Source organism: Trichechus manatus, unplaced genomic scaffold (genome assembly GCF_000243295.1).
Source record: "Trichechus manatus latirostris isolate Lorelei unplaced genomic scaffold, TriManLat1.0 scaffold00030, whole genome shotgun sequence".
Taxonomy (NCBI): domain Eukaryota; kingdom Metazoa; phylum Chordata; class Mammalia; order Sirenia; family Trichechidae; genus Trichechus; species Trichechus manatus.
This window is the reverse complement of record NW_004443966.1, coordinates 520,057-545,381: the sequence shown is the minus strand read 5'-3', so window position 1 is coordinate 545,381 and position 25,325 is coordinate 520,057. Positions and strand designations below refer to the sequence as shown.

The following is a 25,325-nucleotide window of genomic DNA, read 5'->3' as shown; positions in this document are numbered from 1 at the left end:
TAGATGATCCAGTGTCCTTGACCTCCTTTTTTAGAATTTCACATTTGCTTTTTGACCCAATGTCTGTATTTCAGTGAAATCACTGAATGAATAATGCTATTTTAATTTGAATTCTCTATTCAGTACATTTTTCTCTTAATTAGTTACGTTTCTCTAGGGCTTTCTAATTTACTAGGTGTTTTCCAACAGCTTTTTCTTATTTCACAAACTACTAACTCTACAGTACAGAGGAAAGGCATCACTGAGCGTATTTTTAAGATGAGAAAACTGTGGCTAAGGGTTGATGTCTTTGCCAAGTCTTTCCAACTAGTAAGTAGTAGGACCATAAATCGAAACAAAAGTCTATAGTTCTAATTTACGGGTATTATAAACAACATCCAGTATTTCTGAAACATCTTTATGTCTGAGCTCTTATATCACATATTAAGAATTCCTGGTAAGCAAGAAAAACAAGATTGCTACTCCAGAGTGACTTACAATCTATTCCACCATATGGCCTCCCCCCTGATCTTAACAGTAGTAGTATTTTACCAAGGGATCAGGAATACCAGTGATAACATTCACAATATTTTTTTTCACCTAAAAAGGAATTAGATTAAAAATTCTTTAAAATTCTTGGAAGATGGGAAATAGGAGCCTAAGCTGTGGTAAATGATTCAGACTTTTAGCCAAAAAATAGTCCTTAGGCAGATCCTTTCCATAATATAGCTCTTTCCACATTGCTTATTTTCAATGGAGGTTATTTCATTTTCTTTTTCTCTAGCTAGTTGCTAAAGAGAAAAAAGGAAAGGAAAAACAGGAAATCAGGACAGTGATTTAAAATTCTATTCTATGTAATACGTACCTAGTGTCAAATATTGCTTGTGGAAATTATTGAAAATACAGATTCCTGGACTCTTTACTAGATATCCTATTTTTGGTGGGTGTGAAGTGCGGCTAAGAAGCTGTGTTTTAATTGGCTCACAAAGTGATTCTTATTAGTAGGGAAGAATGGAAAACACTAGAGTTAATCAGTTTTAGGAAGATGTAGGCTTCCCTCTCCTTATATTTACTGAACATCTCAAACATTTGGAGTAATTTGGTTTACTAAAACATTCCACCTGAATCAACAATTTGTTTTAAAACTAATAGATTCAAGAACCACTGATTTCCCAGGTAAGTACAAAAACCACAGTGCTATGACAGAATAAATAGTTTGTAGATAAGATGACTCCAGGTACAACAGTCAACGAAACACATACGTTCCAGACAACTTAAGGCAGTTTCTTTGCCACAGTGTACATACATCAAAAATCCTCAATTTTAATATAATCAAAGTAATTAAGTTTTCTGTTAAAAATTTGTGCTTTAGTTTTAAGAAGTCTTTCCTACCTTGCATCACAAAGGTATTCTCTTATACCATCATTATCATTATCCTTCACATTTGACTCTTTAATCCTCCTGAGTTCACACTGCATACAGTGTTAGGAAAAATCCAGTCTTTTTTTCCTCTTCTTATGGTGGGTAATCACCATTCATCTGTCAGTTTGTCGTACTGTGTTGCCGTGATGCTGCATACTATGTCACCAGTATTTCAAATACCAGCCCGGTCACCCATGGTGGACAGGTTTCAGCAGAGCTTCCAGACTAAGACAGACTAGGAAGAAGAACCTGGAGGTCTACTTCTGAGAAAACTGGCCAGTGAAAACCTTATGAATAGCAGTGGAACATTGTCTGATTATAGTGCTGCAAGATGAGCCTCTAGGGATGGAAGACACTCAAAATACAACTTGGGAAGAGCTGCCTCCTCAAAGCAGAGTTGACCTAATGATGTGGATGGAGTAAAGCTTTCGAGACCTTCACTTGCTGAGATGGCACAACTAAAAATGACAAGAAACAGCTACAAACACCCATTAATAATCAGAGCATGGATTGTATAAAGTATGAATCTAGGAAAATTGGAAATCGTCAAAACTGAAATGGAATGCATAAACATCAGTATCCTAGGCATTAGTGAGCTGAAATGGACCGGTTTTGGCCTTTTTGAATCAGACAATCATGTGGTCTACTACGCTGGGAATAACAAACTGCAGAGGAATGGCGCTGCGTTCATTGTCAAAAAGAACACTTCAAAATCTACAACACTATCAGTAATTGGAAAATATCCACATACCTACAAGGAAGACCAGTTAATACGACAATTATTCAGATTTACACACCAACCACTAAGGCCAAAGATGGAAGAGATTGAAGATGTTTACCGACTTCTGCAGTCTGAAATCAATCAAACATGCAGTTAAGATGCATTGATAAATGCTAGTGATTGGAGTGCGAAAGTTGGAAACAAAGAAGAAGGATCAGTAGTTGGAAAATACGGCCTTGGTCATAGAAATGATGCTGGAGATAGTATGATAGAATTTTGCAAGACCAATGACTTCTTCATTCTAAATACCTTTTTGCAACAACATAAACAGTGACTATACACGTGGACCTCGCCAGATGGAATAGACGAATCAAATCGCCTACATCTGTGGAAATAGATGATGGAAAAGCTCATTATCAGTCAGAACAAGGCCAGAGGCCGACTGCTGAATGGACCATCAATTGCTCATATGCAAGTTCAAATTGAAGCTGAAGAAAATTAGAGCAAGTCTGCAAGAGTGAAAATATGACCTTCAGTATATGCCACCTGAATTTAGAGACTATCTCAAAAATAGATTTGATGCACTGAACACTAATGACTGAAGACAAGTTGTGGAATGACATCAAGGACATTAGACATGAAGAAAGTAAGAGGTCATTAAAAAGACAAGAAACAAAGAAAAGACCAAAATGGATGTCAGAAGAGAGTCTGAAATTTGCTCTTGAATGTAGAGCAGCTAAAGCAAATGGAAGAAATGATGAAGTAAAAGAGATGAACAGAAGAGTTCAAAGGGCAGCTCAGGAAGACAAAGTAAAGTATGACAATGAAATGTGCAAAGATCTGGAGTTAGAAAACCAAAAGGGAAGAACACGTTTGTTATTTCTCAAGCCGAAAGAACCGAAAAAAAAATTCAAGCCTCGAGTTGCAATAGTGAAGGATTCTACAAGGAAAATATTGAACGACACAGAAAGAATCAAACGAAGATGGAAGGAACACACAGAGTAACTGTACCAAAAAGATTTGGTCAACGTTCAACCATTTCAGGAGGTGGTATATGATCAAGAACTGATGGTATTGAAGGAAGAAGTCCAAGCTGCTCTGAAAGCATTGGCAAAAAAACAAGGCTCCAGGAACTGACAGAATACCAACTGAGATGTTTCAACAAAGGGATGCAGTGCTGGAGGTACTCACTCATCTATGCTAAGAAATTTGGAAGATAGCTACCTGGCCAACCGACTGGAAGAAATCCATATTTTCATGCCTAGTCCCAAGAAAGGTGATCCAATAGAATGTGGACATTATCGAACACTACCATTAATATCACAGGCAAGTAAAATTTTGCTGAAGATCATTCAAAAGCAGCTGCAGCAGTACATCGACAGGGAACTGCCAGAAATTCAAGCCAGATTCAGAAGAGGATGTGGAACAAGGGCTATCATTGCTGATGTCAGATGGATCTTGGCCGAAAGCAGAGAATACCAGAAAGATATTTGTTTATTTGCGTTTTATTGACTACGCAAAGGCATTCAGCTGTGTGAATCATAACAAATAATGGATAACATTGCAAAGAATAGGAATTCCAGGACACTTAATTGTGCTCATGTGCAACCTGTACGTAGACCAGGAGGCAGTCGTTGGAATAAAACAAGGGGATACTGCGTGATTTAAAATCAAGAAAGGTGTGTGTCAGTGTTGTATCCTTTCACTATACCTATTCAATCTGTATGCTGAGCAAATAATCTGAGAAGCTGAACTACATGAAGAAGAACATGGCATCAGGATTGGAGAAAGACTCATTAACAGTCTGCAATATGCAGATGACACAACCTTGATTGCTAAAAGCAAAGGATACTTGAAGCACTTACCAACGAAGATCAAAGACTACAGCCTTCTGTATAGATTGCACCTCCACATAAAGAAAACAAAAATAATCACAACTGGGCCAATAAGCAACACTATGATTAATGGGGAAAATTCTGAAATTGTCAAGGGTTTCATTCTACTTGGATCCACAGTCAATGCCCATGGGAGCAGCAGTCAAGAAATCAAAGGATGCATTGCATTGGGCAGATTTGCTGCAAAAGACCTCTTTAACGTGTTGAAAAGCAAAGATGCCACTTTGAGGACTAAGCTGCACCTAATCCAAGCCATGGTCTTTTCAGTTGTCTCATATGCATGCAAAAGCTGGGCAATGAATAAGGAAGACCGAAGAAGAAATGACACCTTGAATTTGAATTATGGTGTTGGAGAAGACTACTGAATATACCATGGACTTCCAGAAGAATGAACAAATGTTTCTTGGAAGAAGTACAGCCAGAATGCTCCTTAGAAGCAAGAGTGATGAGACTCTGTCTCACATATTTTGGACATGTTATTAGGAGGGACCAGTCCCTGGAGAAGGACATCATGCTTGGTAAAGCATAGGGTCAGGGAAAAAGAGGGCCCTAGATGAAATGGATTGACAGTGGCTGAAACAATGGGCTCAAGCATAACAACAATTGTGAGGATGGGACAGGACTGGGCAGTGTTTCATTCTATTGTACATAGGATCACTACGAGTCAGAACCAACTCGACAGCACCTAACAACGGTGGGTCAATTTTCCTAACATTAATACTAAACAGTCTGTTCCTTTTCCTACTAACATGTGGTGCCACCATTTCTAGCACAGAGAAATGGCTATTGTTCTTATATTTGTTGAATAAGATCAATTCTTTTGTAAACCAATAGCTTTTTTGTAGATTATTAGTGTTTCTAAGTATATGGTAGTATCGTCTTCAAATTATAAGTTATTTTCCCTGTCTAATCTGTATTTTTTTATTACTTCAAGTATTATGTTATACAGCAGTATTGACAAAAGTATAAAATTTATCAAAATATTGCAAGTTCAATATATCAGCACCTGTAGGCAAAGTGTTTCTGTTGGTTTTTGATGTCTTCTTATAGACTATCTCTGCATAAATCAGCTTCTGACATGTGGGTGGAGGAGGGGGGTAGAAGTCATTTGATTAAATTTTCATTGATCTTCAGAGCAAGTTCTTTTCACTGATTGGTTTCCATGCAACTGAGTTGTGTGACATTAGCTCAGGATCACTTCTTTAGAAATGTATTTTTTTTAAGTTTTATTTATTCTCCTTTCCATCCCACAAATAGTCTCTTTATGTAGGTTTTAGTAAAATGGACGTAATCTAGCTTAGTGACAGTCACTGTTAAGATCATCCAACTAATTTCCCTTGCTGTTGTTCTATGTTCCTAAAGCTATCTTCAGATGACAGATTTTCTCTTCATAAAGAGGTCTTCCAAGAGAGAATGACCTGAAACATTTTCAAGTCTCTTTGAAATGTTTTTTTTTTTAATTAAAAAAAAAAGAAAAAAAACATTTGTTCCCTGAGGGGTCCCCAGCACCTACGCCATTTCCTGGCATGCAATACTGTTTGATATGTATTTACTGAATAAGTATCTATTCTAGTTTATAGATTGGTTTCTGATGCGTCTCTATGCGAGAGGCCAATCATCTCTGCCTATATTGCCAAATTTGAGTTCTTAGTTATGCTCAAATGAAGAACAAACATGGAGCCTGGTGATTTTACCAAAGTAAATGCACTTCATGGGTGTGTCGCTGGCTCCTGGAGACCACACTTCTATCATGTTCTTTTAACTACAGCAATGTTTACTTTTCTCTCAAGTCTATTTTCCTTTTTTATTCCAAGCATTTATATGTTCATCAAATTTCCACGGGAGAGAGAATATGTACTTCCACATTTAAGTAATCACAATTGCACTGCATCTAACAATCCTGAAATTACTAATTTTTGGTTTCAGGAGTAACATCATCTAAAGAGAACTCAGAAAAAACAGAAATACTGTGAAAATTAAAAACATGTCCTGATGAAGAAACTGAGGCAGGAAGAGTTTAAGTGACTCATCCAGTGCTGCCCAACCAATACACAGAAGACCCAGGATCTACACCTCAGTCATTGTGACAGCAGGGATCATGCTCTTGACCGCAGACTACGAAGTGAAAATAGTTAAAGGAAACTATAAATAAGAGGATAGTTCTGTTTTTATAAAATATATTTGTTTTCATTCATTCATTACTTTACCAACTCTACTCTGTGCCAGGCACGATGTTGGGCATTGGCAGGAAACTTACAGCCTAATGGGGTAAACCAAATAGATATTATCTTCTGCACATAATAAATTCAAAATGGTAAGTGAATTGATGGTGTCTTGTCAGCATACTTGGGGAACAGAAAATCGAAACACCTAATCCAGTTAGGAGAGGTCAGAAACGCTTTCTAGAAAAAAAGTCAGCTCAGCTGGAGTTCACCACAAGAAGAGGTGTTGGGAGGTGAAACGTACTCCAAGTACATAGAGATAATGTAGGCAAAAGCATCATGGAGTTCAGTATGCAGAATCATAAAATGCAAGGTAAAGAGTGACTGGACATGAGGTTGAAATAAGGAAAGATAATCAGCGCTCAGGCCTCAGAGGGCCTTTGGATAATGGCAAAAATCTAGACTTCATCCCATGAGTGAAAGGGGAGTCATTGAGAGTTATAAATAGGAAAGTCACATAAATATGCATATATCTTAAATAGATAGCTCAACTGGCAGATTGGAAGATGGAGTTGAAGCTCTATTAGTTAAATAGAGCAAGTTTTGCTGTGGCAACAAACCTCCAAATCACAATGAATTACTGCAATGATGACATTTCTTAAACATCTAACCATTTGGCAACTATGCTACCTGGAATATGTGTCCTTCAAGGTTACTGCAGCAGAGGAAGAGAGAGCTGGAGGATATTGTACAATGTTTTTAGGGTCAATTTCTTCCATGTTTCATAGGCCACAACCTAGCCATGTGGCCCAGTGTAAATTCAACAGACATTAGGTGAGTCTTGAGTCTTCTGTATAAGGGGTCACTTCTTCCAGTTTTGTTTAAAGTAGGCCAAATATATCTTTGAATTCTTATTGTACTATGTGAGAAAAATCATTGTTGATCCATTTATCCAATTCATTCAACAAATGTGTTTTGAGTATCTGTGAGGCAGTTCTACTCTGTCCTGTAGGATTGCTATGAGTTGGAATCAACTGAACAGAAATGGATTTACTATGTTCCAGGCACTGTTATAAGTGCTTGAAATACAGCATTGTTTATGTCACTTTCTTGCAGGTAAGTCAGTCTTCACTGGCTCCCCTCTCTCTTAAAGTGTGGGTCACATGTGCAAAGGAGAAAAGGGTTGAGGATAAGGGATGGAAGGCAGAGCATGGGCCAGATCATGTGATGTCTTAGAGGCCACTGAAAGGACTGTGAATTCTGCATTCTGTACAAAGGCGTGACATGATGCAACTTACATTTAAAAAAGATCACTCTGGCTTCTCTGTTGAGAATAGACCAAATTGGAAGGTGGGAGCACTGAACTCTATTAGGATGTTATGCAGTAATCCATTTGAGCAATGATAGTGGCTTGGGTCAGAGTGAAAAAATGAAGGTGGTGAAAAGTGGGCAGCTTCTGGATATATTTTGAAGATAAAGTATTCTATTTCAAAGGTAAATTCATCAAGGTTTAATGACATGTCAGATGTGCGGTGTGAGAAAAAAAAAACCTTAACCCAATTGCCCAGGAGGATGAAGCTGCAGTCAACCAAGAGAAGATGAGCCTTAATCTTTTAAACTCTTCCCAGATAGCTCGAGAAGGGCTCTAGGGAGTATTAGTCTCCTAAATTATTCAGATTCGATGGGTTCTTCTTTAGAATTTTAAATGAGAACAATGATTATGAAAAACTTTTTTTTCTTAGATTTACAATTCAGCTCCAAACTTTCCTCACAATGACAATGTTTTTATAGAAAATCCCTAAATTTTATATAAAACAGAAAACTTTTTTATTTGATATAAAAAAGAAAACTAGTCTGTTAGCAATGTATGTAAATACTCTTTTTTTTTGAAAGCCAAGTCAGCGAATATTTAGCTATATTAAATTTATTTAGAAGTGACACAATTAAATTGTTTTTCATTCGGGACATTTGTGCTTTGTGGAAACCGCCCACAAGACTCTTTTACAGAAATAAAACCATTTACTTATTTTGTATTAGAAAGACACTAAGTAACGTACTTCACTTTACTTCGGTGGTTTGATTCATCGCCTGGATGTGAGTTAGTAGACCAGGAGGTCATATTTGAGCCGGCTTTTGATGAGGAGTAGGAGACCAGTGGGCAGAAAGTCAGGGAACAGCATTCTAGGTATATAGATCAGGATATATAAACACAGGGAAGTGAGAAAGAGAATGGCTTATTCATGGAAGTTATTGTATGTAGGGCCCATGGGCAGGAACCTGTTTGGGATTGGGGTTGTAAGGAGTAGGAAATTGAGGCTGTTAAGGTCTGGTAAGATTGATTGCGGAGGTTATAAATGGGTAACTTATATGGCACAATAAAGAGTTTAGATTTTATCTTTTAGATAAAATGAAGACAATAATATTGAAAACGTGAAAGATCCTCGTGGGAGGAGAACAGAGAGTAGAGAATAGACAAAGAGAAGCCACTAAAAAGCCATGCATTGTGAGAGGACAAGCGAGGGCTAACGTAATCCTTAGAAATCCCAGACACTAAGTTTCTAAACTGCAGCACATCTCACAGGGGTGATAAGAAAAATTATTTGGTTATACACTGCTTTGCTTTTACAATGAAAAACTCCAGCTTTGGATTTTTCTCTCCTATTAGGCTAAGAAATAAGAGACTCTAAGAAAATGAACTACCGTATGAAACCCAGCTTGAAAGAGTCAGATTTCCTACTCTCCTCATCCAATGTTTTCCTTCTAGGATCTGCCTCACCCAAGTAACCAAGAAGTTCCGCAGGTAATTTCACAGGTGCCAATATCTAGTGGAGCAATTGAATTCTTCAAGGAAGAGGCTATGGAATATACACACATCAAAAAGCCAAGCAAAAACATTCTATTTTATAAAATAGCAATATATAAATCATAGTGTGCATTAGAAAACTTCAATACAACAAAAAGATACACCATTAAACAGAGGGAAAACCCCCAAAACCAAACCCGTTGCTGTCAAGTCGATTCCGACTCATAATGACCCGATAGGACAGAACAGAACTGCCTTATATGGTTTCCAAGGAGCGCCTGGTGGACTCGAACTGCCGACCTTTTGGTTAGCAGCTATAGCTCTTAACCACTATGCCACCAGGTTTTCCAAAAAGAGGGAAACAATATATGAAATCCACATAACCAACAAAGGATTAGTATCTAGAATACATTTTAGAATTTTATACAAATTACTAGAAAAAAGCAGGTCAACATAAAAATGAGCAAAGGATTAAAGACAATTCACTGAAGAGAAAACTCAAGTTGTCAGTTGAACATGTAAAAGACATTCAATTTACCAATATCAGAATAGAGTTCATCTCTGGGGAAGCAGGAAGGGAGGGAAATGGAACTCGGAAGTACAAGGGGATATATGCTAGTTCACGTGTAACATTTAATATCTTAAACAAAGAGCAGAAGCAAATATAGCTAAAGGTTGACATTTGCTTATCTCAGTGATGAGCATGGATGCTTACTTTCTGTACTTCTTTTGTATTTTTGAAACATTTCATAAATAATAAAATAACACATGACAATTTTACCCTCCTCTATAAAAATTTCCCCAACTATCACTTTTATGAGGTAAAATAACAAGAGAAGCAGCATTTGTTAGGAAAGAACATATAATCAGGAGCTGGAATTCTAAGTTCTATTTCCAAGTCTGCTACTTACCCGCTGTGTGACCTTGAGCAAATCCCTTAATTCTTCTAAAACTAATTCCTCAAAACTGAAAAACTTGAACAACAATAGCATCTACCTTTATTACATAAAGTTATTAGAAAGAGTGAATTAGTTCATGTGTATGTAAGCGACATGCAAATGTGAAAAAAGATATGAAAATTCTAAAATCTGTGGTTAATATGAAATTAAATGAATGTTTCTTCTCTTTTACTGTCATTCTAAGCTCACTGAAGCACTGATTAGAAACAGAGAAGTAGAGATCATAAAAGACACGTATCTTTTCTTACCGGGTCTGTCAGCTGGGAATAGAGTTCATGGCAATTGTCAAAAATGTACTTGTATGTAGAATCCAGGCAAGCCCTGACACAGTCCTTCACCACCATGCTGGCCTTGGGGGGGCTCTGTAGCTCCAGTACCTGCAGAAAAATTATGATCTTAAACTCAAAATAGAACATTTCAACCCAGTATAAATAACCCAAACAATATTCAAAAAAATGCTTTTAGCTGATTTGTGTGTGTGTGTGTGTTCAGGAAATACGGCCTTAGAAAAATGTTTTAAATGTGTAAATATCCATTTTAACTTTCTTATATGACAACTTTTTGAAAATAATCATGGTGGTAAATATTCAAATGGAACACAGTGATCAGTCACAGAATAATTCATTCATTTGTTCCATTCAGTCTTTCAACAAATATTGACCACCCACTATATGCCAGGCGCAGCCCTGGTGGCACAGTGGTTAAGAGCTCAGCTGCTAACCAAAAAGTCGGCAGTTTGAATCTAATAGCCACTCCTTGGAAACCCTACGGGGCAGTTCGACTCTGTCCTGTAGAGTCACTATGAGTCAGAATCGATTTGACAGCACAGGTTTGGTTTGGTTTTTGGTAAGAGGAAATAGGACCAAGCCATTTTTAGTGCACGTTTGGCCTGTCCGCAATGGTAATGAAATTGCCTTTAATATAAAAATACCATTTTTTTTTTCAGTTGTTAAGAACTTTATCTTTGAGCATGGTGGGAAGGAAATGGAGAGTTTTAAGTAGAGAAGCAAAATGATCTAATTTACTCATCTTTTAAAAATATTCCCTCTTGCTGCTTTAAGAGGGGCAGTAGACAAAGCAGAGCAATAACCCAGTCAGGAGAGAAGGTACTTGCACTAAGGGGATAGGTCTACGATGGTTGGATGAAATCAGCTTCTGGTGAAGTTTGGAAGAAACCACCACTAGAATTTACCAATCAATGGGATGATTGACGTGAGAGTAAAAGAGGAGTCAGGATGACCTTGAGGTTTTAACCTGAGCAACTGGTACAATGAAGGTGGCCTCAGCTTAGATGGACAAGACTGTGGTAGAGAGAACAGGAGCTCAGTTTTGGACGGTAAAGACTGAGATGGCTATTAGACGTACAAGCACAGATTTCAAGCAGGCATTTGGATAACCAATACATAAGTCTGGAGTTCAGTAGACATGTCTTAGCTAGGGATACAAATTTGAAAATTATCAGTTTGTAGGAGAATTTAAAGAAATGAAACTGGGTGAGTATGGATAGAGAAGAGAAGAGGTCAACATAAATTCTGGGTAACTAACCCTAGGACATCAGGTAAATAAGAAAGAATAAAGCAATGGATACTGACAATAAGCAGCCAATCAGGTAGGAGAAAAAACAAGCAAGATGGGTGTTCTGGAAATCTAGAGAAGGTTTCTGGGAGGAAGGACTGATGAAACGTGTCAAATGCTGCTGAAGGTTGAGTAAGATGAGGACTGATAACTGACCACTAGATTCGGCAAAGCAATGGCCATTGGTGACTTTGACAAGATCATTTTTGAAGTGATGGGGTAAATGGATGGAGTGGGTTCAGAAGATAAGGATAGATGATAGGACTCAACATTGTTAAAATGTCTTCTTCCCAGATTGACCTACAGATTTAATGAAATCCCAATCAGAATCCGAGGGAAAAAAAAAAAAAAAAATCCCCTAAACAATTCTGAAAAAGAAACAAGTTGTAGGAATAACACAACTTGATTTTAAGATTTACAATAAAGCTAAAGTAACCAAAAGAGTGTAATATTGGTGAAAGTATGGAGTCCAGAAATAGATCCACACAAATAGGGTCAATTGATTTTTATTCTAAAATGACATGATGGCAATTCAATGGAGAAAGAATAAATTTTTCAATAAATGGTGCTGGAACAATTGAACATCCATAGACGTTTTATAAAAAATACCCGAAAATGGAACACAAGCCTAAGTATAAAAAGTAAAACAAAACTTTCAGAAGAAAACATAGGAAAAACTCTTTCTGTGTGATCTTGGTTTAATCGAAAATTTCTTAGATACGACACCAAAACCACTATCCATAAATGAAAACAATAATAAATTAGACGTCATAGAAATTAAAAAGAAAACTTACACTGTAAAGAGAATGAAAAGACAAGTCACAGACACAAAGACAGTATTAGCAAATCATACATCTGGAACATATAAAGAACCCTCAAAACTCAACAATAAAAACAAACAAACAACCAATAAAAAACTTGGCAAAGATTTCAACAGAGTTTTCACAGAAGATATTATTCAGATGGCAAATCAGCACAAGAAAAGATGCTAAATATCATTAGTTATTAGGAAAATAAAATTAAGACCACAATAAAGTGGAGTCAGGAAGTATTTTTAAGACTGGAAAAATAATAGTTTGGTTATAGGAAAGATACAGGGGGAAACTGATGATTCAGTAAAGAGGGGAGGGTTGCTGGGCTGATGTTTTTGTCTGCAAGAGGAGGTGGAATCAACCGCCCAGGTGGAAGAGATGCCGTTTCCAAGACAATAGACGGTTCGTCAACAGTAATACAAAAGACAGAACAGCCCATGGACACAGATACAGGTCAGCAGCTCGATGAGGTGAATGGCAGGAGTGTGTGGTAGGAGGTGGGATACTCTCTTCTCTGCTGCCATTTTTTCAGTGAAATAGGAAGCAAGATCATCAGCTAGGAATGAGGATGAAGGAGTGGAATTGAAAGTCTGAGGAGACTGTGTTTTCTAAACACTGCAAAGTTGCTACTGATGAATGGCAAATGTATCACACATGTGTTGGCATTCCCACCCGTCACTGCCATTTCCTCACCCCTCAATGTGTACGGCCGACTTCATTTGTAAGGCAAGTACCCTGTCCCACTGAGCCTTGACAGTCCTCATCGTCACTGTCTACACACTGCGCCTTGCAGCTACTGCCAGTACATCAGAGTTGACGTTGAAAATAAACCCCTTTTCCATTCTTTCTATTTATCCTAGTCACCTAATTTAACCCTGATATTAAACCAAATGAATTTTAACTGAACTTTAAGGAATTTAAATGTTATTTGACATACAGAGGGGGTTTGTTTGCTGCCTCTCGCGTCATAAAATACCATTTTCAGTGCCTCTAGTGAAAGAAACTATTGGACAACTGTAAAGAAAAAAACATTCTTAATTTTTTCTTCTCTGTCCAGGAATTTTACGAAGAAGCAGCATAATACTCTCAAAGAGAAACTTTCAGCCCATAGCCTGGCAAGTAATTTTAGGAAAGGTTTTACCTGAACAGTTACCTGTCCTACTAGCCAAGATAATGATTGCGGAGAACTTGCTATTGAAGCAGAGGAGATTTATCTAAAAAGAAATGCCTGCATAGTTTGGTAGATAATAGCCAATTACTTAACAGATGAAGTGATCAGATATATTCCCAGGTAGACACTGTGAGGGCTAGCAATGGAAGTGACTACAACTGGGAAGGTTACACAGCAGAAAGAACAACATGGTTAGAATACTCAGCAAAATCGGGCAACCTTAAGAGTCAAGCTACTCTCTTGAGATGAAAAAGTCAGCAACATGCCTGGGTTAAGCTAAAATAAGAAGTGAACTCCATTTCCATTTAACATTTTTCAGGACTTTTTTTTTTTTTTTTTTGAAAGAGCCATGTCCACTTAGATTTACTAGAGCGCTTTGTTTAGACAGATTTAATTTAAAACTACATTTGAGCCAAATGTATCAGAATACCCTTAGTAGCTAGGAAAATCCCTTCTTCAAACCACCACATATTGGAAGATTCATTTAGCTCAGGCAAAGGCAGCATGACTGAATCGCTGGGGCTGAACAGTGGTGATCAAAAGGAGGATAAAACAAGAATTTACCAGGGGATAAGTGTGTTCTATGTGTCATCAAGACAGTAACAGAAATAAGATGAGATACCTTCATCCTAAAAAAGGTGATGCTCGTTAATAGGTCAACAGTTGATTTCAGGTCTTGCAGTCTTTCAGCATTGCTGGCGGGAAAATTTTCCTGGTTAATTAGGAAACAGAAAAGGTACAGGGTAAAGTTATCACCAAATAACTAAAATAAACTAATAAACTAGTTTTCTGTAAAAAAAAAGAAAAAAGGAAAGTAAACATGTAAAACTTATAAAATAGCCCTTTGTGGTGGTTGTTAGCTGACGTCAGGTTGAGGCCAACTCATGGTGACCCTGTGTGTGCAGAGTAGAATTGCTCCATAGGGTTTTCCTGGCTGTGCTCTTTGCAAAGCAGATCCCCAGGCCCGTCACAGACGTCTCTGAGTTGGTTCAAACTGCCGACCTCTCAGCTACTGGTTGAATGTGTAACGGTTTGTGCTACCCAGGGACTCAAAATATCTCTAAGCTATTGTTACAATATTTTTATCATAAAATATTACAGATAATATATAATTTGGAAATATTATCTTCTTAGTCTTAGAAAACCATACCTTCTATTTATCCTTACAACGCAATAAAAACATACAAAGCAATATCATTGATGCAAGGCTATTAGGTTATTGATCCTTGTTTCTAAAATACTTTTGCCACAAAAAGTAGGAAGGCAGCATATGTTTGAAAAAATATTTTCATATTTCTGAAGACAGGTATTCTTTTTTTCAAAAATACTTTGGGGATTTCTAAATGTGTTACATTTACTTTTAGTCACAAAGAAACGTATCAAAGTTAAAAACTTAAGGTTGCATTAGTCTCTCCTTGAAGTACTGTGGATTTCAACCAAATATTTTTGTAATGAGGTTAGTTGTAAAATGCCATTACAAAATACAGATGTTCAGAAATTCTGAAGCAAATGAAAAGTGTAATTATAAAAATGTTTGACCTATGAAACGACCTTATGGTTGAGAAATATCTCATATTGACACACTGACTGGCTTTATGAACAGCCATGAAGAAAACCACAGCTAACTTCCAGGCATCCATGAACTCGAGCAGAGTGGAGGTACCTGAATGATGGAGAATAAGGTGGCCTCAAATCCCTGATTGCCCCAAAACGTCTTTTTCAATGCCTGGCATGGTTATTCTCTTCTCATAATGTTGGTCCCAGTTCCAACATTAAACTTTAACTTGAAAAAATTGGGTATTACAATTTTCAGAAGGCCTCTGTCTTAGTCATCTAGTGCTGCTACAATAGAAATACCACAAGCGGATGGCTTTAACAAAGAGAAATCTATTCTCACAGTCCAGTAGGCTAGAAGTCTGAATTCTGGGTGCCAGCTCCAGGAGAAGGCCTTCTCTCACTGTCAGCTCTGGAGGAAGGTCCTTGTGATGCATCAGACTTCCCTCGGTCTGGGAGCATCTCAGCACAGGAGCCTCATGTCCAAAGGACACACTCTGCTCCAGGTGCCAACTTCTTGGTGGTATGAGGTCCCCATGTCTCTCTGCTCACTTCTCTCTTTTATATCTCAAAAGAGATTGGCTTAAAACACTATCTAATCTTGTAGATCTCATCAATGTAACTGCCATGAATCCATCTCATTACATCATAGTGGTAGGATTTACAACACATGGGAAAATCACATCAGATGACAAAATGGTAGACAATCATACAATACTGGGAATCGTGATGTAGCCAAGTTGTTAGGTATTTTTGGGGGACACAATTCAATCCATGACAGCCTGTAAATATGAAATTAGGATAGCCATTAAAAAGAAAGAAAAAAAAGAACTTCTGTAGAGTTGATCCCAATGCATGGCAACTCCATGGGTATCAGAATAGAACTGTGCTCCATAGGGTTTTCAATGGCAGATTTTTCAGAAGTAGATTGCCAGGCCTTTCTTCCTAGGCATCTCTGGGTGAATTCAAATCTCCAACCTTTTGATTAGCAGTCTAGTGTATTGATTGTTCACACCACCTGGGGACTCCTATCTATTAATAAGAGACATTAAATAAACACACTAAAAATGAATGCAGAAATGGAAAGATATTTGGGATAAATTGTTAAAGAATGAAAGATGTAGAAGAGACTATAGATGTTTTGTAACTAAATTGTTTTTGGTAACTAAGATATTTTGTAACTAAAATCGTATGCATGCATTCACATACATACTATATATGAATATATTTGTGCACGTTTGTGTGTGTGTGTGTGTGTTTAGATGTATACAGAGAGAAGGAGCCATGGTGGCACAGTGGTTAAGTCCTTAGCTACTAACAAAAGGGTAGGGAGTTTGAACCCACCAGCTGCTCTGTGGGAGAGAGATGTTGCATTTGCTTCCGTAAAGATTGTTGTCATTGTTAGGTGCCATCGAGTTGGTTCCAACTTACAGCGACCCCTACATATAACACAATGAAACAATGCCCAATCCTGTGCCATTCTCATAATCATTGTTATGCTTGAGCCCACTGTTGCAGCCACTGTGTCAATCCATCTCATTTAGAGTCTTGCTCTTTTTTGCTGACCCTCTAACTTACCAAGCATGATATCCTTCTCTAGGGACTGGTCCCTCCTGATAACACGTCCAAAGTACGTGAGATGAAGTCTCGCCATCCTGGCTTCCAAGGAGCACTCTGGCTGTACTTCTTCCAAGATTGATTTGTGCATTCTTCGGGAAGTCCCTGGTATATTCAGTATGGTATATTCACACCATAACTCAAATGCATCAATTCTTCTTTGGTATTCCTTATTCATCGTCCAGCTTTCCAATGCACATGAGGTGATTGAAAATACCATGGCTTGGGTCAGGTGCACCTTAGTCCTCAAAGTGACATCTTTACTTTTTAACACTTTAAAGAGGTCTTTTGCAGCAGATTTGCCCAATGCAATACCTTGACTGTTGATTCCGTGGGCATTGATTGTGGATCCAAGTAAAATAAAATCCTTGACAGCTTTAATATTTTATGTTTATTATAATGTTGCTTACTGGTCCAGTTGTGAGGATTTTTCTTTATGTTGAGGTGTAATCCATACCGAAGGCTGTGTAGTCTTTGATCATCATCAGTAAGTTCTTCAACTCCTCTTCACTTTCACCATGCAAGGTTGTATCACCTACATATTACAGGTTATTAATGAGTCTTCCTCCAATCATAATGCCGCGTTCTTCTTCATGTAGTCCAGCTTCTTGGATTATTTGTTCAGTATACAGATTGACTAAGTATGGTGAAAGGATACAACCCTGACACACACCTTTCCTGATTTTAAACCACACAGTATCCCCTTGTTTTGTTCCAATGACTGCCTCTTGGTCTATGTACAGGTTCCACATGAGTACAGTTCAGTGTTCTAGAATTCCTATTCTTCGCAATGTTATCTATAATTTGTTATGATTCACACAGTCGAATGCCTTTGCATAGTCCTTAAAACACAGGTAAACATCTTTCTTGTATTCTCTGCTTTCAGCCAAGATCCATCTGATAATCAGCGATGATATCCCTCATTCTATGTCCTCTTCTGAATCTGGCTTGAATTTCTGGCAGTTCCCTGTCAAAGTACTGCTGCAACCTCTTTTGAATGATCTTCAGCAAAATTTTACTTGTGTATATGACTGATAGTGTTCGATAATTTTCATTCTATTGGATCACCTTTCTTTGGAATGGGCACAAATATGGATCCCTTCCAGTTGATTGGCCAGGTAGTTGTCTTCCAAATTTCTTGGCATAGACAACTGAATACTTCCTGAGCTGCATTTGTCTGCTGAAACATCTCAATTGGTACTCAGACAAGTGCTGAAACCTTGTTTATCGCCAATGTCTTCAGTGCGGCTTGGACTTTTTCCTTCACTACCATCAGTTCTTGATCATATGCTACCTCCTGAAATGGTTGAACATCAACCAGTTCTTTTTGGTACAGCGATTCTGTGTATCCCTTCCATCTTTGTTTGATGCTTCCTACATCATTCAATATTTTGCCCATAGAATCCTTCAAAATTGCAACTTGAGGCTTGAATTATTTCCTCAGTTCCTTCAGCCTGAAAAATGCCAAGCATGTTCTTCCCTTTCGGTTTTCTAACTCCAGATCTTTGCACATTTTATTATAATACTTTATCTTCTTGAGCTGCCCTTTGAAATCTTCTGTTCAGTTCTGTTACTTCATCATGTCTTCCATTTGCTTTTATCTTGTCTTTGCTTTTATCATTCAAAAGCAAGTTTCAGAGTCTCTTCTGGCATCCATTTTGGTCTTTTCATTCTTTCCTGTCTTTTTAATGATCCTTTACTTTCTTCATGTATGATGTCCGTGATGTCATCCCATATCTCATCTGGATTTTGGTCACTAGTGTTCAATGCATCAAATCTATTATTGAAATGGTTTAAAAATACAGGTGGGATACATACACTCATGATTGTATTTTGGGTCTCACGGACTTGTGTTAATTTTCTTCAGCTTCAACTTGAACTTGCCTACAAGCAATTGATGGTCTGTTCCACAGTCGGCCCCTGGCCTTGTTCTGACTGATGATATTAAACTTCCCCATTGTCTCTTCCCACAGATGTAATTGATTTGATTCCTGCGTTCTCCATCCAGCGAGGTCCACATGTATAGTCACCATTTATGTTGTTGAAAAAAGGTATTTGCAATGAAGAAGTCGGTCTTGCAAAATTCTATCATGTAATCTCTGGCATCATTTCTGTCATCAAGGTCATGTTTTCAAACTACTGATCCTTCTTCTTTGTTTCCAACTTTTACATTCTAATCATCAGTAATTATCAATCCGTCTTAATTGCATGTTTGATCATTTTCAGACTGCAGAAGTTGGTAAACATCTTCAGTTTCCTCATCTTTGGCCTTACTGGTTGGTGAATAAATTTAAATAACGGTAATATTAACTGGTCTTCCTTGCAGGCATATGGATATTATCCTATCACTGACGCATTGTACTTCAGTATAGATCTTGAAATGTTCTTTTTGATGATGAATTCTATGCCATTCGACTTCAATTTGTCATTTCTGGCACAGAAGACCATATGATAATGTGATTCAAAATGGCCAATACTAGCCCATTTCAGCTCACTAATGCCTAGGATATCGATGTTTATGCATTCCATTTCATTTTTGACAACTTCCAATTTTGCTATATTTCATACTTTGTACTTTCCACATTCTGATTATTAATGGATGTTTGCAGCTGTTTCTTCTCATTTTGAGTCATGCCACATCAGCAAATGAAGGTCCCGAAAGCTTGACTACATCCATGTCATTAAGGTTGACTCTACTCTGAGGAGGCCAACTCTTCCCTAGTCATATTTTGAGCAGTTTCCAACCTGAGGGGCTCATCTTCTGTCATTATGTCAGACAATGTTCCACTGCTTTTCATAAGGTTTTCACTGATCAATTTTTCAGAAGTAGATGACCAGTTCCTTCTTCCTAGTCTGTCTCTGTCTGGAAGCTCCACTGAAATCTGCCCACCATGGGTGACCTTGCTGGAATTTGAAAAAATACCAGTGGCATAGCTTCCAGCATCACAGCAACACACAAGCCACCACAGTATGACAAAGTGATAGATGTATCATGGCTGTAAAAATTACAGTCTTGGAAACCCTATGGGGGAAGTTCTACACTGTCTTATAAGGTCACTATGAGTTGGAACTGACTTGATGGCAAAGGGTTTTATATTGCAGAGAAAATGTTACTAAAAGTATACCTAATACTATGGTTATTTTGGGTGAGAGAGACTGGATAATTTATTTTTCATCTGTAATCTTCCATATTGTTTGTATTTTTAAACAATACTTTCATTGCTTTTGTAATGCATTAATTGTATCGGACAGGGAGAAGTTAAGGCTGTATACCCTTCAGCAGTTCAAGTTAATTGGAAAAAAGCCCTAGCCGTAGAATAAGATGAATTGCACTCAAATCCTGGTCCTCTCTTTATTACTTTTGTAAGAAAGCGGCTTACTTCTTTGAAATTCATGTTACTTGTCTATAAAGTGGATCTAATTTAGTAGTGTGCTATAAAATGTTTAACAACCAGCTCTGCAAAACAAAATGTGTACCTATGTTGACTATGAATTTTACTGATATAAAGGATATAAAGCTCAAAATTTACAAATGAAATTAAAATATTCAATATTAATACTCTTAACTGTAAATGTCATATAGCCAGTTGATTCTCATAGAATGATTTTTTTTTTTTTTACCAAATTCTTGTATCTCTATGGCTATAATTCAACCATAGTTTGACAAATGGAATTGTATCTCAATCCACTAATTCTCTTGCCAATAAATTTATTGTCATTAAATTTTCTAAGTAGTCTCCTGTTAAACTATTTCTGGCCTTCACACAAATTATATTCATTAAGATAAGACTTCTTTAAGCTTGACGATGAGCATTTCAAAGTTAAAAACTTTGGTGTGACTGGGACTTCTAGCTAGGGTCTGAGCCCAATCCTTTCTTGTCCTAAGTGACTCTATCTTAGTTTTCTGCTTTGTCATATAATGCAGCTGGACATTTCGCAAAGCCTTCCACTCTACCCCGACCTACCTAGATAGATGTGGTTTTGCTGCTAGAGGAAGCATTTGTAGTTAGAAATGGTCGATGTTAAAAAAAATAAACCAAGACCTATGCAGGTGTTAAAACATTTGACTCTAACTACTATGCTGGTTCTCAGAAAATGTCCCGTTTGCCCTCCCTCAAAAAATGTTTTTCTAGCCTGTGCCTAGGTCCTTATGAAGCCTTGTATTTTTTTTATAACCTTGTTCAGCCTAACCCCCCTTGAAACTTATAATTAGAATAAACTAATGATACAAAGTTATTGCTTTTCTGCATCAAAAACCTTTTTCTCTCCTTAAGCATTTCCACTTATAATCACCCTAGAACTTTTCGTTTTACATTTCAACAGAATCCTCCATCTTAATGCTTAACTAACTCAATTTAACGTAGACTACAGATGTCTAACCAAAGAATCAAACCCGCTGCTGTCCAGTCGATTCTGACTCATAGCGACCATATAGGACACAGTAGAACTGCCCATAGGGTTTCCGAAGAGCAACTGGTGGATTCAAACGGCTGACCTTTTGGTTGGCAGCTGTTAGCACTTAACCACTGTGCCACAGATGTCTACATGCCAGAAAACATGTGGTTTTAGTAGTCAGCCAGTATACTGTTACCTAGAGCCATCCTTACAAAAGATGTCAACATCTGCCAGTCAACCAAGGGGTCGCCACCTGCAGCTTTGTATATATTAACCAATCAAAATTGTTTTAGCTATAATCTGCTGCTTTTGGTTTTTTTCTTCATAAGTCTTTGTATTATCGTAGTCACCCACTCCCTGTCGAACACATTGTTGGGTTTTCCCAGCACTGTCTCTCCCTGTTTTACAGAACGCTTTCTTCGGCATAATAAAACTGTTTATTTTTAAACCTAAACAGATGCGCGGTATTTCCACTACAACCAGCTTCAGCACTAAATCACACCCTTTTGGTAGCATTTTTTTACCATGACGGATCTAAAGCTACCAACATGACGTCATGAGCGTGCAATAGGGAAGAGACGCCAGCAACCACTCTTGTGAGTCATTTCCACCAGGCAGATAAACAGCCTCAAGAGCAGAAAGAATAGTAAGATGGAGTAAAATACATAGGCTGTGATGAGTTTTGAGTATGTATTAACTTTATATAAATTTAAAATTAGATAACATATTAAAATAATTTAATTTTTAATAATGGCTGTGTTTAACAACCGGATGGCAAAATTCCTGAAAATTTAACAATCTGCTTTTGTGACCTGGTATAAGCTACCTCCAACACACCACTAGATTGCAGTACCTTCTCTCCATTCTAACAACTTCACAAGGTTAGAGAAACATTCTGAACACGGTTTGTATACTGCAAAATTCTGCCCTACCACTTTTCTGCTCCTATCATCCCTGATGAGTTTATCAGATTACATAGAGTTATTATAAAGGGCACAATGTGTGAAGTATAAATGTATATGGGGCAAAGTATGAAATTGTTCAAAATAATACTCGACAGCTTCAGTAAAGCACATTGTACCAATCTTGGAGGAATGGATTAAGTAGTGAATCTGAGTAGGAATCCCATAAACTGGGGAAATATCAGCAGAGTATTTCAGTCACAGGGATGGGCTTTCAAAATGAGGACTGGGTCATGTGTACCTTAGGAACTAATTGAGAGCCATGGTTATGATGGTTAAAAAAAAAACCTTAAAATTAAAGCTATACACAACACACACACACACGCACACACAACACACTCACACAGCATATTGTTGCAGGCATATGTGGGGCAAAGTACCTGAACAACAATGGATTGGCTACCTAGCTTACTTAGACCCCCTCATGTGACAGGATCAGAGATCAGTATTATACTTTTCCATTATATAGGGGATAATTTTTACAATACCACAAGAAACCATTTGGACCAAACACAATACTTCACCTTTGGAGAAATCATTTCGTACATACCCTATACTTTGACAGGTCAATCCTTAAAGAGTTGTGTAGCTGGTCCAGTAGCTTTATGAATTTTTCTCTCTGTACAAACACAAAGTAGAAAAGTAGAAATAAATCATCATTTGAAATGTACATAATCCTCACAATAATTTTAGGCCGCATTGCCCCCATTTTACAGAAAGGAATCTAAGGTTCAAAGACGTCAAATGACTTGTTCAAGATCACAGCACTAGTATATGACAGGGCAGTGATTCAAACTCAGGTCTTTGTACCAAATCCATGCTCTTTCCAGTAAATCACAGCGTCTCTCTGTGATGAACGTGAAATGTATAATTGTTCCGATAAAGTATCCATATAGTTGTTTTCTGTAGAAGGAACCCAGACAAACGAATTGCCATTGGACTTCTCTACATAATGATTCAGAGCAATTTAATGTGTCAGCAGGAGAAAATACCACCTACCCCTTTTTCTACCCCCACGCACCAACCACCCAGAAATAAATTACTATTTTTTAAACTTCTCCCACCTATGGAAGTGGGAACAGCTATTGTTTTTGTCAAAAACAATTTCAAAAAGTATTTTCCTTTTGGAAGCAAATATAGGCTTTGTAATCTGAAAGGATCAATAGCTTTCAAAGGATTTTTATAATTTAGTGCTAAAAATAGTATACAATATCAAGCCAAAAAAATAACTGCTGCTTCCCTCTGATGCTGCATTAGTGTTAGACTGACCTCTTTACTGAAGGATATGAGATGAGAATGAGGCATTTTGCTTATATGCATGCAGTTGAAATTGCATGGATTAAATACAAAGTAAAACGTTAAAGTCACACACACAGATCCTATAGGTAGACACTTTATCATTTTGAATCTCAGTTTTCTCATTAAAAAAAAATTTTTTTAAGTAAAAAAAAAAAAAAAAAATAGAAGGGGCAGGATTAAATGACAGTAAAGTTCCCTTCCTACATTGATATTCTGTAAACATCAAATTGTACCTTGAAGATTCTGGCAAAAAATGGTAAGTTTTCCTAGTAGCTGCACTTAGGTGGTAGATTTATGGGATATATAACTCTTATCCCTTGGAGTCACTGATCTTGATGAATGAAGTGAGCTGAATATTAAGAGGAGTTGGTGAATTGTTCTTAAGTTGAAACTCTAATTTTCTGAGTAAACTGCCTTCATTAGGTTTACACATCAGTGACAAAGTTTAAATATCTACTCTGTTAATCCCTGTGGGAACAATGAAGCAGTGTAAGAAATGAGTTTGCCCTCCAGAAGCTTGTCATCTTGTTGGACAGGTAAGACTCTCTATCCCAACAAAGCTACTGAAAAATACAGAGGAGCTGAATGTCTCATATTGTCCTCTTCCATGCTCCATATACTGTCCCAGGGTAAAAGGGGACGTATGCTGCCCTTTCTGAATCCCTGAAACCCCATCCCTGTGGATCTGTGGCTTTCAATCAAAACAGAAAAATAAAAAGGCCACTACAATCATCAGTTTAGGCCACAGTAAAACCAATTGTTCAGATGATTGTGAAAGCCAGTGTGACTTCTTTCATGTCTCTGGATGCTTCATCTGACTTCAGTGATTGGTACAAATCATCTAGACAGCTGAGTTGAAGTGACCCTGGTCAATCATGCAGTGGCCCAAGTCAACAGCCCTGTTATACACATTTGACAGACTCTGCTAATTGCATGCCCAGTGTGCATTCTTCCTGTCTTCCTACTCAGAGAATCTCAATTTTGCTCAGGTGACAGATGTGCCCAGTATGAAGTGCTTACCTTCCCAGATCTCTTTTCAGATAGGGTTGGCCATGTGACATGGTTCTGGCCAATGAGATGAATGTAGACTTCTCTGGGAAAGCTTACTAAAGAGGACAGCCAGCCTCAGCTAGTGTATTATCAATGACTTATTATTTGCAAAGATCTTAAAGCAGTACTTGGCAGACAGTGTTTGTTATGTTAGTGTTTGCTATATAATTCTTTGTTAAGAGGCGTGGTCAACATGGTGGAGTAGTTAGATGCTTCCTACATCCCTCTTACAACAAAGACCTGGAAAAACAAGTGATTTGATTCTATGTGAACATCTGGCAGTCCTGAACAAGGCAAGGTTAAGAAATCCTTCTGAGTCATATGGGAGAGGAAGACCGTTTGGAAGAGGTGAGAAGTGCTAGAGCTGCAGTGGCGAAACTGCAGAGACACAACCACACAAGTCCGCAGTGAAGCAGGCAAACAGCTGTGCTGTGCACGCTCTCGAGAAGCAGTTTCCACATTGAGTCCCAGCAGCAGAGATTCTGCTTGGACACTCCGAACCAGTGAAGAGCAGCTCCCAAGAGGCTAGGATAAGTACATGTGTGCATCCTTTCGTGGTGATTAAAAAATAAAAAAAAAAAAAATCCCATTTGGGAAAAACCTCTCTCCCTTTTACCTCCTACCTCTGCGCTCTGCACCGAATTTGGGAAAAACCTCTCTCCCTTTTATCTCCTCCTTCCACGCTCTGCACCAGATTTGGGAAAAACCTCTCTTCCATTTACCTTCTCCCTCCCCGCTCTGCACCGGGAGTCCACCGGGCCGGAAGTAGATCCCAAAAGGTGCCCTGACCCATTCTCCTGGCCTTGGAGACAGAATATATAAGCTGCTGGCTCCCCTAGGCCAGGAATACAGGGTCGGCACAGGTCCTTTGGTGGCACAGAAATCAGGGGTCTGCAGACTCTGAGTGCCTTACACCCCTGTATAGACTTGTGGGGACCCATCTCAACAG

General features: G+C 37.9%; 1 protein-coding gene across 1 annotated transcript in view; it reads right to left on the bottom strand.

The window, feature by feature from the left end:
* The window catches only part of UNC13C (unc-13 homolog C), a 660,175-nt gene that overhangs the window by 263,954 nt on the left and 370,896 nt on the right, over positions 1-25,325 (bottom strand). Inside the window, exons 14-16 of the mRNA XM_004374773.1 lie at positions 22,578-22,646; positions 14,122-14,211; positions 10,190-10,318 (exon numbers count right to left, since the gene is read on the bottom strand). Of these exons, the coding sequence (XP_004374830.1) occupies positions 10,190-10,318; positions 14,122-14,211; positions 22,578-22,646 (288 nt within the window). The remainder of the gene's footprint in view (positions 1-10,189; positions 10,319-14,121; positions 14,212-22,577; positions 22,647-25,325) is intronic.